This window comes from Stigmatopora argus, chromosome 16 (genome assembly GCF_051989625.1).
Source record: "Stigmatopora argus isolate UIUO_Sarg chromosome 16, RoL_Sarg_1.0, whole genome shotgun sequence".
In the NCBI taxonomy this organism is placed as follows: domain Eukaryota; kingdom Metazoa; phylum Chordata; class Actinopteri; order Syngnathiformes; family Syngnathidae; genus Stigmatopora; species Stigmatopora argus.
The window spans coordinates 614,295-627,190 of NC_135402.1; the positions used below are offsets into that span (position 1 = coordinate 614,295).

At 43.1% G+C, this 12,896-nt stretch overlaps 2 protein-coding genes across 9 annotated transcripts in view; one reads left to right on the plus strand and one right to left on the minus strand.

The window, feature by feature from the left end:
* Positions 1 to 1,668: 1,668 nt before the first annotated feature.
* LOC144090593 (uncharacterized) overlaps positions 1,669 to 12,896 on the plus strand; it is a 47,258-nt gene continuing 36,030 nt past the window's right edge. For 2 of the 4 annotated variants that reach the window (XR_013305450.1, XR_013305449.1), the window contains exons 1-3: positions 1,669 to 1,749; positions 2,588 to 2,641; positions 3,838 to 3,941. Coding sequence is in view for 2 of the 4 variants with exons in the window: in XM_077622221.1 (XP_077478347.1) it covers positions 1,709 to 1,749; positions 2,588 to 2,641; positions 3,838 to 3,941 (199 nt within the window). In the remaining 2 variants the exon portion in view is untranslated. The remainder of the gene's footprint in view (positions 1,750 to 2,587; positions 2,642 to 3,837; positions 3,942 to 12,896) is intronic. The other 2 variants (XM_077622221.1, XM_077622220.1) reach the window with 1 other exon arrangement.
* The window catches only part of ntng2b (netrin g2b), a 38,256-nt gene continuing 30,040 nt past the window's right edge, over positions 4,681 to 12,896 (minus strand). The window contains exons 14-22 of one of the 5 annotated variants that reach the window (XM_077622216.1): positions 12,801 to 12,893; positions 12,611 to 12,715; positions 12,435 to 12,521; positions 11,575 to 11,679; positions 11,268 to 11,378; positions 10,847 to 10,921; positions 9,045 to 9,212; positions 7,750 to 7,884; positions 4,681 to 6,394 (exon numbers count right to left, since the gene is read on the minus strand). In XM_077622216.1, coding sequence (XP_077478342.1) covers positions 6,168 to 6,394; positions 7,750 to 7,884; positions 9,045 to 9,212; positions 10,847 to 10,921; positions 11,268 to 11,378; positions 11,575 to 11,679; positions 12,435 to 12,521; positions 12,611 to 12,715; positions 12,801 to 12,893 — 1,106 coding nt within the window. In that variant the 3' untranslated portion in view covers positions 4,681 to 6,167. Of the gene's footprint in view, positions 6,395 to 7,749; positions 7,885 to 9,044; positions 9,213 to 10,625; positions 10,666 to 10,846; positions 10,922 to 11,267; positions 11,379 to 11,574; positions 11,680 to 12,434; positions 12,522 to 12,610; positions 12,719 to 12,800; positions 12,894 to 12,896 lie in introns of those variants that run through there. The other 4 variants (XM_077622215.1, XM_077622217.1, XM_077622218.1 and 1 more) reach the window with 4 other exon arrangements.

Sequence of the window (12,896 nt, forward strand, 5' to 3'; positions counted from 1 at the left end):
CTTCGCCCCATTTGTTAACAATTCCTTTTTTGGATAGGTACTGTAGATTGTGTTCGGGGTAGTTGTTGGGGCAGACAAGGGCAGACATTTCCATCTTGGGTCACGACGCATTCCGGTTTGTATTTGGGAAATGTTGCGCTTGATTTGTTCATCAGGAAGACATTCGTATTCGTTCTTTGGCGGCGTCGGCTCGGTAACCCCACAAATGGGACTCTGATACAAAATTGATGAAGGCTATCTTCTTATCCTTTTTTTAAATTCCATGAATACGATCATGGATCTGGAACAATTCGAGCATCTGTCAAAATGCACGACACGGGACCGTCCTTTGTGGTAGAAGGGATTGATAATTGGTAGGTCAAAACAGACTCTTTCTCAGGATTTTTTTTTAATTTCCACCAATTTCAAATTTTCCCCCATCCCTTCTAATGCATCAGGGAAAAGCTGACTTGGCCTGCATGATAACAGACTGCAAAAATATGTAAGAGATGACACACACGTACGATGAGACTCTCTCGTATTTATCCGCAATGTATTGAACTGCCCCCTAGTGGCCACCATTGGTGGCCAACGATGTCGATTGAAAGCAAAAAAAAAAGAAAATAGAATAGGCTTCCCATCCCTCAAAACTACTATATTTAATTTGACAACTCCCCGGTCTAAAAGTAGGATCCGCTAATAATTTAGCGTCCCGGTAAAGACAGAGCGGAAGTCTGGTCCAACATGCCCTCGCGGTCGGTGGCGACAAACGGCGAAACAGACCCGCTCACAGATGGCGCACTTTGGCGCCCCGGAGGCGGCCTGCTGGCTGGATGCTCAGGTTACACAAGTAACCCTGTTATCCTCTATTTCCGCTAAACACACAAGCCAAAAAAATGAGAGGACGCACACTCTGTCCAATAAGACGGGAACAGGAATATCGGACAAATAATAGGATGGAGCTGTGGGCCGCAAAAAAGCTTCTCGGGCAATTGTCGCAAGATTTATGCAGCCTTGCTAATGTGATGTTAGCATGAAGATAATAAATGCCAGTTGATGGATGGGAAAGATTCCCTTTCTGTAAAAAAAGAAATAATTTCAATGGAAACGTCGATTTTCCATGCTAATGCTAAAAAGAATACGAATGCTTGCCTCCAAAACGTGGGGGATTTAAGTCCCCTCTGGTTAACAATTTACATTGTCACATTAACACTCCAAATGTAAAACTAACACTTACAAATATACTATAATGGAATTCTAATCCAGCTATACTTGGATATGTGATTTTTTTTTTCAATTACATGGCTGTTTGTGTTTTGGAACTCGTCGGGGCTACGTCAATCACGTGACCACCCGGTGGCTCTGACCTTGACCAATGAGATTAGCGGCGGGATTTTACTACATGGTCATACTACTCGTATGCTCATGTGTAAATAAATAGGGTACTATTACAATCGTGTAATTGATGTTCTACTCTTTGTTATGTAAACTAGTTGATTTGTAGTGTTTGTATTTTTCATTGTAAAAAAATATAATTAAAAAAAGAGAGGCGAGGAATGCCATTGTTTGCTTAATCGGGCGCTAACTTATAAAAGTTTTGATGTTGTCTTTGTGATTACCCCGTTATTTGACATTGGTCTGATCCTTGTGTGTCCTCCAATCAGAAGCCCCCATTCCGTGTCTCCAGGTGTCGCTCATTGGCTCACGTTCTTTTGGATCGCTTGTTTACATGCTAACCGACGTCCCAATTGTAACTTCTTCGTTTTCGAAGTAAGTTTGGTTTTATACTTTTATTTTTAGGAGGTTTAGCAAAACTAAAAGGAGAATATTTAACAAAATAGCGTTTAATGAGTGTTGAAAAGCATGTGAATGAGGTCGTTTTAGTCGAAAAATGCGTTTTGACCGTCGTAAGCCTGACAGACTCCATCTCAAGCATCTCATTAGCACGGGACATTTGTAATGAGCCGTATTACATTTATATAAATATATACGTGCCCCTCGTGGCTCTTTAGCTATGTTCAAAAGTTCTTCAATCAATCAGAAATTATAAATGCTCGCCTGCTGTGGAGTTATTTTTTTTCTAACCGTGGAAGACTTTTCACATCTCGGTCTTCGAAGAACTCCCGTGAAGCATGAAACTCATTTATGTCACCGTTGGGAAGCGGAGCACGTCATTATATATATATATATATATATATATATATTTTTTGTAGGGTGCCGTCGGGGCAAAGTGGGGCTGGTCTACTATTTTGAAAGTGAAATATGAAGGCCTTTCATATCTTTTCAACTTGAATTATTCTTTGCCATTGAGGGTGAGAGACAGCTCATCTTTTTGAACTTTCGACCATTCGTTCTCATCTAATCCAAATCAAATGTTCAGACTTTAAAAAAAAAAATCTTTTAACAATGTTTTCATTTATTTCTTTTTGTAATGAATAACCAAAGGGTTTCTTTCTTTATTTTTCCACCTGGTCTTTCGCTCTTAATGGCAGCTTATGAGTTAGTTCATGCTTTTAGGCAAATTATGTGTTCATAATTGTGTGCATTGATAGATTAATTGCAAACAAATGAGATTTATTGACTCAAACTGTGCCTTCTTCTTTTAAAGGTTTACTAGTGACGTCCCTATGAGAAAGCGCCTACGCCATTATGACAAAACAAGGTCAGTAAGTGGTCATATTTTTAATTTTCCCCCCAAAAAGCAACTAGAAAATCCTCAAATGTAAAATTCTTTTCTTTAAGCTCTTCTCTGAGGATTTTTGCACAACACATGTACAACGGAACAAACACACTGAGCGCAAATTGAATTCTAGTCACTCTCCCGACATCAAAATGCCAGAGATAAGATCCAAACATCACTAATGTCACCCCGTGCGATGCGTTACCGTGGATACAGTACTCCTAGATGCGGTACTATGCCGTAGTGCCTCTTTGTTGGCCTTCCCAGAAGACAAGGCAACGTTGTCGTCTTTTTCTTTTGGATGCCTTCGGGCCGAGGCGTCTGAAGAACAACGAGAATTTCTCTCGGTATTCAGGTGACGTCGCTGAGGATGTTGACGCCACGCAGTCCTGAAATTTGCTCTTGCCTTTTGTTGACAAACTCAGCTTTTTTCCCTCGTGCAGCTTAATATATTCATCGATGTGTAGATATTCCTTGTGCCACTTTTTTGTTGACCTTCATTCTCTTTTTCAATCCGAACAGGGATTTACAACATTGTTACAGAGCTCTTTGTAGTTGCACCTCGTTTTTTTCACATTCTACAGTTAAAAATGAAATTATTCAAAATATAATATATATATAATTTAATGCATATTTAATATAATGGTTTGCAGGAGTCTTGGAGCAGGTTTGTTAACTGGAAAAGTATTGGAAGGAGGAACCGTGCCCAGTAGGAGGCAGCGATAGATACGTGAAAGTAATGGTGATGAAAATGGCGAGCGACGGATTGAAAATTGCAGATTGCGGGGAAAATTTGGGGTGTGGAAGATCTACTAAAGTGGTTACACAATAAAAAATTACGCTGATCATTTCAAAATTGGTGTAGAAACTGGTATTCCTGTGCCACATATTTTCAGAAAATATTGTTTCTTTGTCGCAGTTTTTTGGGCTCAAACTGGCTAATTGTATCTAAAAATAGTCAAGAAAATAACCATTTAAATAATCAAGTAAAAGGTTAACAAGAAAAGAATCAGGTCGAATTAGACCGAGAATATAGTTATTTGGAAAATAAAGTATACTTTAAAAGGAAACATATTTGACCAACTACAGCTTGTTTCAGTGACGTCCAAATCCATTCGGTTGGATATCGGTGGCACTGAAACAATCATTTCTGCTTCTAACATACAAAATGTTTATAGGTTCCATTTTGTTCCGAATGTGGAACGTCAGCTGGGCTCTCCCCCGAAAAAAAAGACCCTGGACGTCCAGACAACCGTTGTGGAAATGCCGTCTCAGCGAGCAGGTTGGTGGAATTCCTCATGAATTGTCACCGTTGTTATTGCCAGGGCTAATTGAGTTTGGCAGCTCCGTTCGCTCAGCTTATTAGACATTTAATTGTCCACAACCAATTAGCCAGCCATTAGTGGCAGCGCTCGTCTGGAGGCGGCGGTTCGTTTGACAGCGTCAATTCATTCGCCGCTGCTCGTCTTGTTTAATGGTGGACTGCTAACGTATTCATGGATTGCTTTGTTTAAAGAGCTACCAGAGTCATTTTCCATTATTTTAAACCTTTTTATAATGTGTTATATGGGTGTTTTTTTTTATCCGGTTGCAATAGTGTATGTTTTCATTTCCAAGCATTGACATTTCAGATTTGCACTTTAATGATTGATCCTCATATTTCAATAGACAAGAAACATGTTTTGGGAAAAAGTTTTAGCTTGAGTTAAGACAAGATTTTTCCATTTTAAAGATGATTTGCCACATGAAGAGTTATGATTGTACTACATCGTATTCAAACATGAATTCATGGTCATGTTTTAGTTTCCATGACGGCAATAGAAGTCCAATATTCATAGATCAATCTCAAAAATTTCAAAAGAATAATCATTATTTAAGTCGTAAATTCCAGGTAAGTGCTAAAGACTTGATGTGTGTGTGTGTGTGTGTGTCAATGTCATGAAAAATGAATAAAGAAGGCAAATAACAGTCATTTACTGGCATACGTTGGTATAATAAAATGCTCGCTCGATTGTCGCCAATATTTTTTTCTTTCTCCATTTATTGTAACCTGAAAGGAAAAATAATTTCTACAAAAAATATTCAAATAATGCCATATATTATTCATTCCGTCTCCGGTTGACACTTTCCCTCCCCCGAATACTGTGCGAAGATTAAATCTGGCTAAAGTGTGGCGGCAATCGCTGGTTACCGTAGCGATGATAATACCGTGACTAAATCTATCTGCCGCGACCCGTTGGCTATGATATCATATAATATAGGTAGAATCTCAGCGAACCGTTAAGTGGGGACATTAGATACATGGACGTAAGATATGGTTCCAACAGAAAATGCAGCGGAAATAGTACAAGTCGGTGTTTTTTGGTCATTTTTTTTTCTTGAGGACAAAATAATCAAAGTTTAGTGGAGCAGAGGTCTCATAAAAACAAAAAAAAAAATGTCCTCGTGTTGACAGCCATTCCATTTTCAAGTGAATCCGTGGTGATTCAGGTGATTCGACTTTTTTTTCCTTTTTTTTTTTTTTTGGTTTGATGCACATTTCTCCTGCTCAGGAATAAAGGGAACAGTGGTTGGTATGATTATATAGTATATATTATTTTTCTTTCTTTCTTTTTTTTTTAAACCTGCATCTCTTACACTTTTTTGTAACATTTTTGTCCATCTGGGACCTGAGCACACCTTTTTCAGTTCTGTGTGTTTGTGTGTCCTTGTGAGCGTGGGTGAGATTTAGTGAGTACGTTAAACCCCGCCCCCCAAAAATAGTTGGGGATACTCAACTGTGGGTGAACATTTCAAGAGGAGCTGAAAATGCACTCAATTCAATTCGTTTGACCTGTTGGAAACCCGTTTAATACAGAAAGTCAAATTATACATAAATGCTAAAAATATCTTATTATTTTTCGGGACAGTTTTTACATTTTCCAATCTTGAATCAATCATTTTGGCGCTGGAGCCTATTCCAGTGGGTGGGGGACAACACCCTGAATCGCTTCTCAGCCAATCGTAGCACACATGTACACAAACAAGCTAGGCTAACTTATAGCCTGAGACAATTAGCCTAGCATGCGTGTTGTGGGAGGAGACCGGAGTGCCCGGGGGAAACCCACGCAGGAGAACATTGAAAAACTCCACGCAAGAAGGCTAGAACCCCCTTCAGATCGAACCCTCCTTAGAAACGGGAGGCGGACGTGCTAACCGCTGTGCTAGTCATTTTGATATTTATCACAAAATACACTATGCGGTATTTCTTAAATTAACAAACGACCAATGTGATACATCATCACAATACACACACTTGGGGTAAATAAATAAAATTAAAGCCAAACCGCCCCCCAAAGATTTAGCTGTCCAAATTTAAATGAAGAAACAGCTGTACATTTCCAGCAGGTCAAATGAAATTCCCTGGTTTCAATCACGGTGCCTTTAAAGTTGGGCCTGAAATTCTACCCCCAAGTGGAAGATTCCCAACTTTTTCGGACACCCTCCCCGGTTTCGCGTGCGTGGGGGGTCAGTGTGGCGGCGGCGGCGCGGCCAGCAGGCGGGCCAGCACAGCGGCGAGCAGCAGGGCGGCGACGGAAGGGCACCACGCGGGGGCGCCGTTGCAGTCCTTGCCTGACTCGCAGCGAGACTGTTGGCACAAGACCCCCTTAAAGTTGGGGGCACAGGCGCACTTCTGGTTCTGGTGACACGTGCCGCCGTTCTGGCACAGCAGCATCTCGTCGTCGCAAACGTTGGCTGCCGGGGTAAAAAAAAAACATAGGAAAATATTACTTTTGCTCATTGCCGCAACACATATACATACTTTAAAAAATCTATCTTAATCCCGTTGCAATTAAGACTGTTGTGATATCGCAGCGCGATTGTCCATTGCTTAGCGCTTCGAGGTTGTTGTGCGCGGTTGCAGTACCATTTCTGGCCACCGTACCTACGTAGTGCTACAACTAGAAGTTTTCCAACTTCCAGCCATTTTTGCGCATCAAATCTTGAGTGAGAAAATGCGACTATACTGCCTTCCGGTGGTGCTTTTGTCTCATCCATCTTGTCTGTAAATTTAGAATTGATGTCATAGTTGCTTAAACGGAAAAAAAGTGTAAATTATGTTTGCGTCGAGACTAGACGGCAGGGGGAAGAAAGGCGGAGAATTCAGGGCACGGATAAAAAAAACATGGGGGGGTTAAAATAGAAGATAAATTCCTGCTGTCTTTGCCTCGGGGACAACACCTGAATCTTTTTATTTTTATTTTTTTAATCTCTGGAACACATCCTTTTTTTCTACCATTGTGTTAGGGCTGCTGTATGATGAAAAAAAAATGCTGATATTTCTCCGTCCCTTCTCAGTAGTACAACCGATAAATTTAAAAAGTGTTTTTGTATGTGTGTGACAATCAATGAGCAAGGTAGGCTGAACAATGAGGTCTTGATAGATCAATATGCTGTATCGTTAGCCGATTAATCGAGGAATTTGAATAGGTTTATCGTCAAACATATTGTAATGAATCAATGAATCGGATAAAACAAATCTATCCCTTATCTTAAAAACAGAATGTTTGCAATGGACTGCTTTAATATGACGGCATAGTCTTTTTCGCGGAAAATCCGCTAGTTGAAATGCGAAAACTGCGAGCTAACGATGCCAAGCAAATTAGGATTTATAGCGGCTTTTGTGGGGAAATATCAGAGCTCAAATATTTTCCTTCCAACACTAGTTTAATCTCCCAGCACGCTTGCAAATTTCACACGGTCGGGGCGGCAATCTTGAGGGGAAAGCCATTGTGTGTAACGGGGTTAAGGTGCGACAGCGCCATCAATTTAGGCGGCAGCTGACGCAGCTAATGAGCTACATGATCTATTCCCCTCGGGGCCGGACAAAGCGGGCGCACGGTGGCGCATTGTGGCGCATTGTGGCGCTCTGGGCCGACCTTTCGCACGGGGCTCAAAGGTCCCCGAAGGCGGCGCGCTTGACATTTTTATTAGACGCGCGCACAAAAGGCAGCCGCCTCCTTCAGAAGCATCATTTCACCGCTGCACGCGTCCGAAACGTATTTGTAAAGGCTGGCAAAGGTAGTGCGGGTGCGTTTTTGGGTACTCACGGTAACAGCCTTGTTTCCAGTAGTAGCCCGGCAGACACTCGTCGCACTTGGGCCCGGCGGCGCCGTCTTTGCACTGGCAGAAGCCCGTGCCGTTGCAGCGGTCGTGGACCGAACCCATCTGGTTGCAGTTGCATTCTGACAGGTCAAATAGAGAGAGAGAGAGAGAGAAAGAGAAAAATGGGTCTGGACGTCCTGGCCTTTATTTGGTATTCAGGACGGGCCGGCTGGCTCGGGTGCCCTTTTCCCACAAAGTCCTTGTTCCCACACCACGGTTGCCAATCTGTTACCCTTCCAAGTCGGGACTTGGCCCGAGGTGACCCATTTTTCGCCTTGACGAACGATTTGAGATGTGACTGTCACTCACTTTACATCAATCTGCATTTTTTTATTTTAAAAAAATAGACCAAAATCCTTACTGCATTTTCTGGACTATAATGTTCTATAATGTTTTTTCCTGTAGTTTGGGCCCTTGACTTTTTTTTCTTTTTTTTCTCTCTGACCCCAACCTGTTTTTTTTAAATCTAAAAAACATTTGTTAACAGATAACATGTAGCCTGTCGTTCCCTATTTCACTACTCTTATGCTAACATATATTTGCTCTTAGTTTCTGATCATTTTAAAAAATTGCCCTCCCAAAAAATACGACTTTGATATATTTTTTTCTTCTTCGCTGTGTCATCTTTGGCTGACGCGATTTATACTCAGTTGCGATTTATAATCCGTAAAATACGCTAGTCGTTCTTGTCTTTTGTAAGAGAATCATTTACAGACTGTCATGGGTTCGGTCGCCATCCCTATCGACGAACCCACTCAACCCTCTTTGCGCCAAGCGTGACGAGCGACTCTGCTTTTATTCCCACGCTAAATCCTCGCCCGGTTATCCTCGTTAGCCTTTGGATTAGCGCGATGACACAAATACGTTGTGCGTATTCATTCAAGCTGACCGACATCCACGCCGGAAGCCGGCGTATCATTTGTCGTTCTTGTCACCAGGCGCTTTCTTGTTGCCAGACGACAGCTTTCCTCTCAATCAAAAGTGGATTATTGAGTGTAAAATCCAATATTTAGCAAAGTAGTCGTGAGCCTTAGGGAGGGGGGGTGCAGGCTAGATTACATAATATGACAGTCATGCAATGTGTGTTTGTGGGTCACGCGCATTAATATTGGGATTGCAACTGGGTTGCCTGTCTTAGTTGATGGCTTTTTTTTGCTGGTGCTGGTGAGGAATAATAGGAAACCTGTGAAAATGTTTCAAATGTTTTAGGATTTGAGTGTGCGCTTTGCACGGTACACACCGATGCAGACGCTCTCGTCGTCCAGCTCGGCGGAGGCGTTGCGGAAGTATCCCAGTCTGCAGTGTTGGCAGTTCTGGCCTCTGGTGTTATGTTTGCAGCTCACGCACGTGACAATTTTCAGGAACTCGAGGTAGCTGCAGCGGTTGGAGTGTCCGTAGCATTCACAGTCTAAAACAAACAAACAAACAAAAGCCAAGGAGTTGAAGTTCATTTTTAGAGAAGTTCATTTGACAAGTTATGGATGAGCGCGAGCCGTCCGAGTGCTTTATTAGCCCCCGTATTAGCCGGCGGGATAGAGACGGAGGAGCGCTCCCTCGGCGTGGCGACCACGTTCGCTGACTCGGCTCGGTCGGCGCGCTGATTACCGCCGGGATCGTTCGCCCGTGCTCCTTTGCATTCGCGAATACGTTGGCTTTGGGGAAGGGAAAGTCATTAGACGGTTCGTCGACGGGAAGCTCGCAAAGAGTCGTTGAGCTAAGAGTTCCGAGGGAGGGAAACCAGCTGATCTTTTTGTCTTGTCCACTCAACGGCACCAACGCCGCCAAACATCGTGTGCGGTCGATTGGTCATCGGTCTTTTGGTCGCCGGTCTTTTGGTCGCCGGTCTTTTGGTCGCCGGTCTTTTGGTCGGGGTCTTTTGGTCGCCCCGACCGCGACAACGGGCGACCAAAAGACCGGCGACCAAAAGACCGACGACCAAAAGACCGGCGACAAAACAAGGTAAAACAACACGGTCTACGCATCAATAAAAGGCAACAATGGCCATGAGCAGTTTCACTGAGCGGACGTGTGAGTGTAGAAGAGTTTGTATTTACATGCGTTGTCCCTTTAAGAAGGTACGTCCGTCAGGGTCTTAACAAGTTCTCCAACAAAACACAATAAAAGTACGGGAAATTTGGAGCTTTTCTTTAGCCTAATAATTAATAGGGCAGTAAGTATGACTAAATAATAATTCGCAGTTTGTATTTAGGGAATTTGAGCAACGATTTAAATGGTAATTATCAATAAACTTCCGGGCGACCAAAAGACCGGCGACCAATCGACCGTGTACCGCCAAACATAATCCTAAAATGTAATTTGATAAATGAACTCGCTGTCTACCTTTGACTGTCAATGGCATTGAAAGAGTTACAGATTTTTTTTTTATACCAGCTTTCCAAGTAAGCCTTGAGGCCTCACACTCTCCCTTATTTTTTTTTCATTTAAATACTCATTTACCGGGGATGTTTACGCAAATTTGCGTTTAAACGCAAATTTAAAAAGCGGCGGTTTAGCTGTTAAATCAGCCGTCGCATTATTATTTTATTATTGTCGGCTTGACGACGGGCCGTGAATTATGAATGAGCAGGTTTAGAGGAAGTGGGCTAACGCCACCATGCCGTAAAGTGCCTCTCTCAGCACTGGGGGAAGAGTGCCTGATTAAATATAAATGGCCAATTACGCCGCCGACTTGAGAGCAGCAGCGCCACCGAGCGAGATCTTGCCTTATTGTTATTTAGCAATCCATTTTTTTTCCTCGTCTTTTATCAAATGGGAACTTGGCGGTGGTCTGGCTTTGGCGTGTAAATTGGCCGACGCTTACCTTGATCGTGCATGGAAAGCAAACACAGCCACACGGGAATCTCAGATGAGGATGGAAGATGAAGATGAAGATGAAGAAGAAGAAGAAGAAAAAAAAAAGATGGAATGAAAGGAATTCTTCCACAATTTTTATATATTTTTTCATCCGAGTGCGATGAAAAGCTAGCTAAATCTGCGGCAAGCTCCCGCCGTGATATCCATGACCCGCCGCTGTTTTCTTACCTTTGAAATGATCGTATATGATTGGGAACAAATGTCTGGACCCGGGCTGGACTGACATGGAGAAGTCCAGGAGCCCTTTAGGGGAAATTAGTTGCTTGCTTTAGACTTCAGTTTTAACAAGGCTTTTGCAAATGGAGTAGGCTAGCATCACATGTATTCTGTTGTGGAGTAAAACCAATTTTAGATGTCATTTATATTCAAAATGAAGAGTGACATCCCATCGAAATGCTACCGAAACTTGATGACTGATTGACGGAACTCGTTTTTAATTCCATTTTCCTTCATTAGCTACTACAATTGGACACTACTTCCTCGTTCTTCTGGTTCAAATTAAGGGGGATGAAAATGCGACTACTTTCTACCTCGGCGACGTTTCCAAATTCCCTCGCCGGCGCTAACGCTGCGCCCGTTTGAGTTCTACCTTTGCGCTTTTTCTCTCCGCTCTCTTCTTCTTCTTCTTCCTCTGCGTTTCGGTCCTTCCCGGAGGAGTCGGGCATTCCACGACCCCCTCCTTTGCCCTCGCCGCCGTGCGCTACAAAGGAACAGCAACTCTCAAATCAATTGCTATTGACGTGGAACGCTCCAGCTCGGGCCCTTTTACCGGAGAAGGTTAGCAAGAAGGGAAGGTGTAATGATTTGCGGGTTTCTACTCCGTGCCGATCTTCCGGCCCAGCCAATCGTACGTACAGCTACTGGATTCTAACTAGTAACTACGCCGAGCCAGATACCTGTCCTCTCCGGGTTTCCTTGTCGGGGCGGCGGCTCCTTGTCCGCAGAACTCGTTGATTTGTAATTGGGGGTCTCCTGGGAGTGTTCCTTAAATTGGTGGTATGCTGAAAAACAGCCATTGTCGTTGACAAATCATTTTGAGTCATTGAATCTTGCTACTGTGGAATTTTTGGACCGCGACGGCGAAAAGTTAGCAGTTAAAATCTGGATCTAGAGTTATCTTTACTCATTCTGAGCATTTGTTTTCTACTGACGGCTGGACTCAATTTCTGCCACTGACCACGATGGGCTTCCAACATGGTTATTCGCCACTATCCCTCCCGGTGGAAATTGTTGTTCAAGAAAAAGAGATATAAATTGGAAGTACCCCGCACGGAACTGTAGAATACGGCCATTGATTTGAGTTCCCCTTCAGGATTCGCTTGACCGAGAATCTACACAGACAAACAAACTTCACTCACACTTCCTTTGGGGGGGGATAACAATCATGCTATTCTTTTGTGATAAGTCCATAGCTATAGCCGTCGCTGCAATGGATTTTTTTCAAAGGCCCCCCAAGGCACCTTTTCTTTTTTTTTTTTTTTTAGACCGCGCCATGTCAAACATAGCTAGCGATTCATTGTTCTGTCACAAGTAAAGAGAAAGTCCAGGGACCGACCACGTACAAAACTGGCAATGTCGCCCGTGTCCTCCCTGGCCACCCGATGGTGTCGCTTGGACGAATTTTGCGGTAAATGTTAGCACAAAGTGTTTTTCTGCTGCTTTATTCATAGCGAGACGTGTACAGCGCATGGCTAATTACTGTGAGACTATTAGACTAGGGTAAAACTACACGGGACGTGAATGTCTTTTCATATACCTCTCATTTGGCGGTCATCTTCATAATCATGCTCGCCATTCTCATGTTCAGATGAGAAGTGACCATTGTGCTCAGGACTCTCATGCCCTTCACATTTGCGGAAACGTCGCCAGAAAGCAAAAGAAAAGTGTTAGTCGTGTTTGACTTTGACGAAAGGCAGACTCTGAGAATTATACCTCTCATTTTGTCTTGGTCTTCTTGATCATGTCTGGCACTTTCATGCTCGGATGAGAAATGGCCATGACGAGTGTCACGACCGTGTCCCTCGGACCTGTGAGGAACTTCTATGGAAAAGCACGTGAGGTGTGCAGACTCCAGACTCTAAAACGATAGCTCTCTTTTCATTTGGGGAATCTGCTTTCTCACCATGTCTGCCATTTCCACCACCCTCATGTGCCAATGACAAATGGACATTGTGACGATGGTTCTCGTGGCCATTTCCCTCATGGGCACGGGAAACTA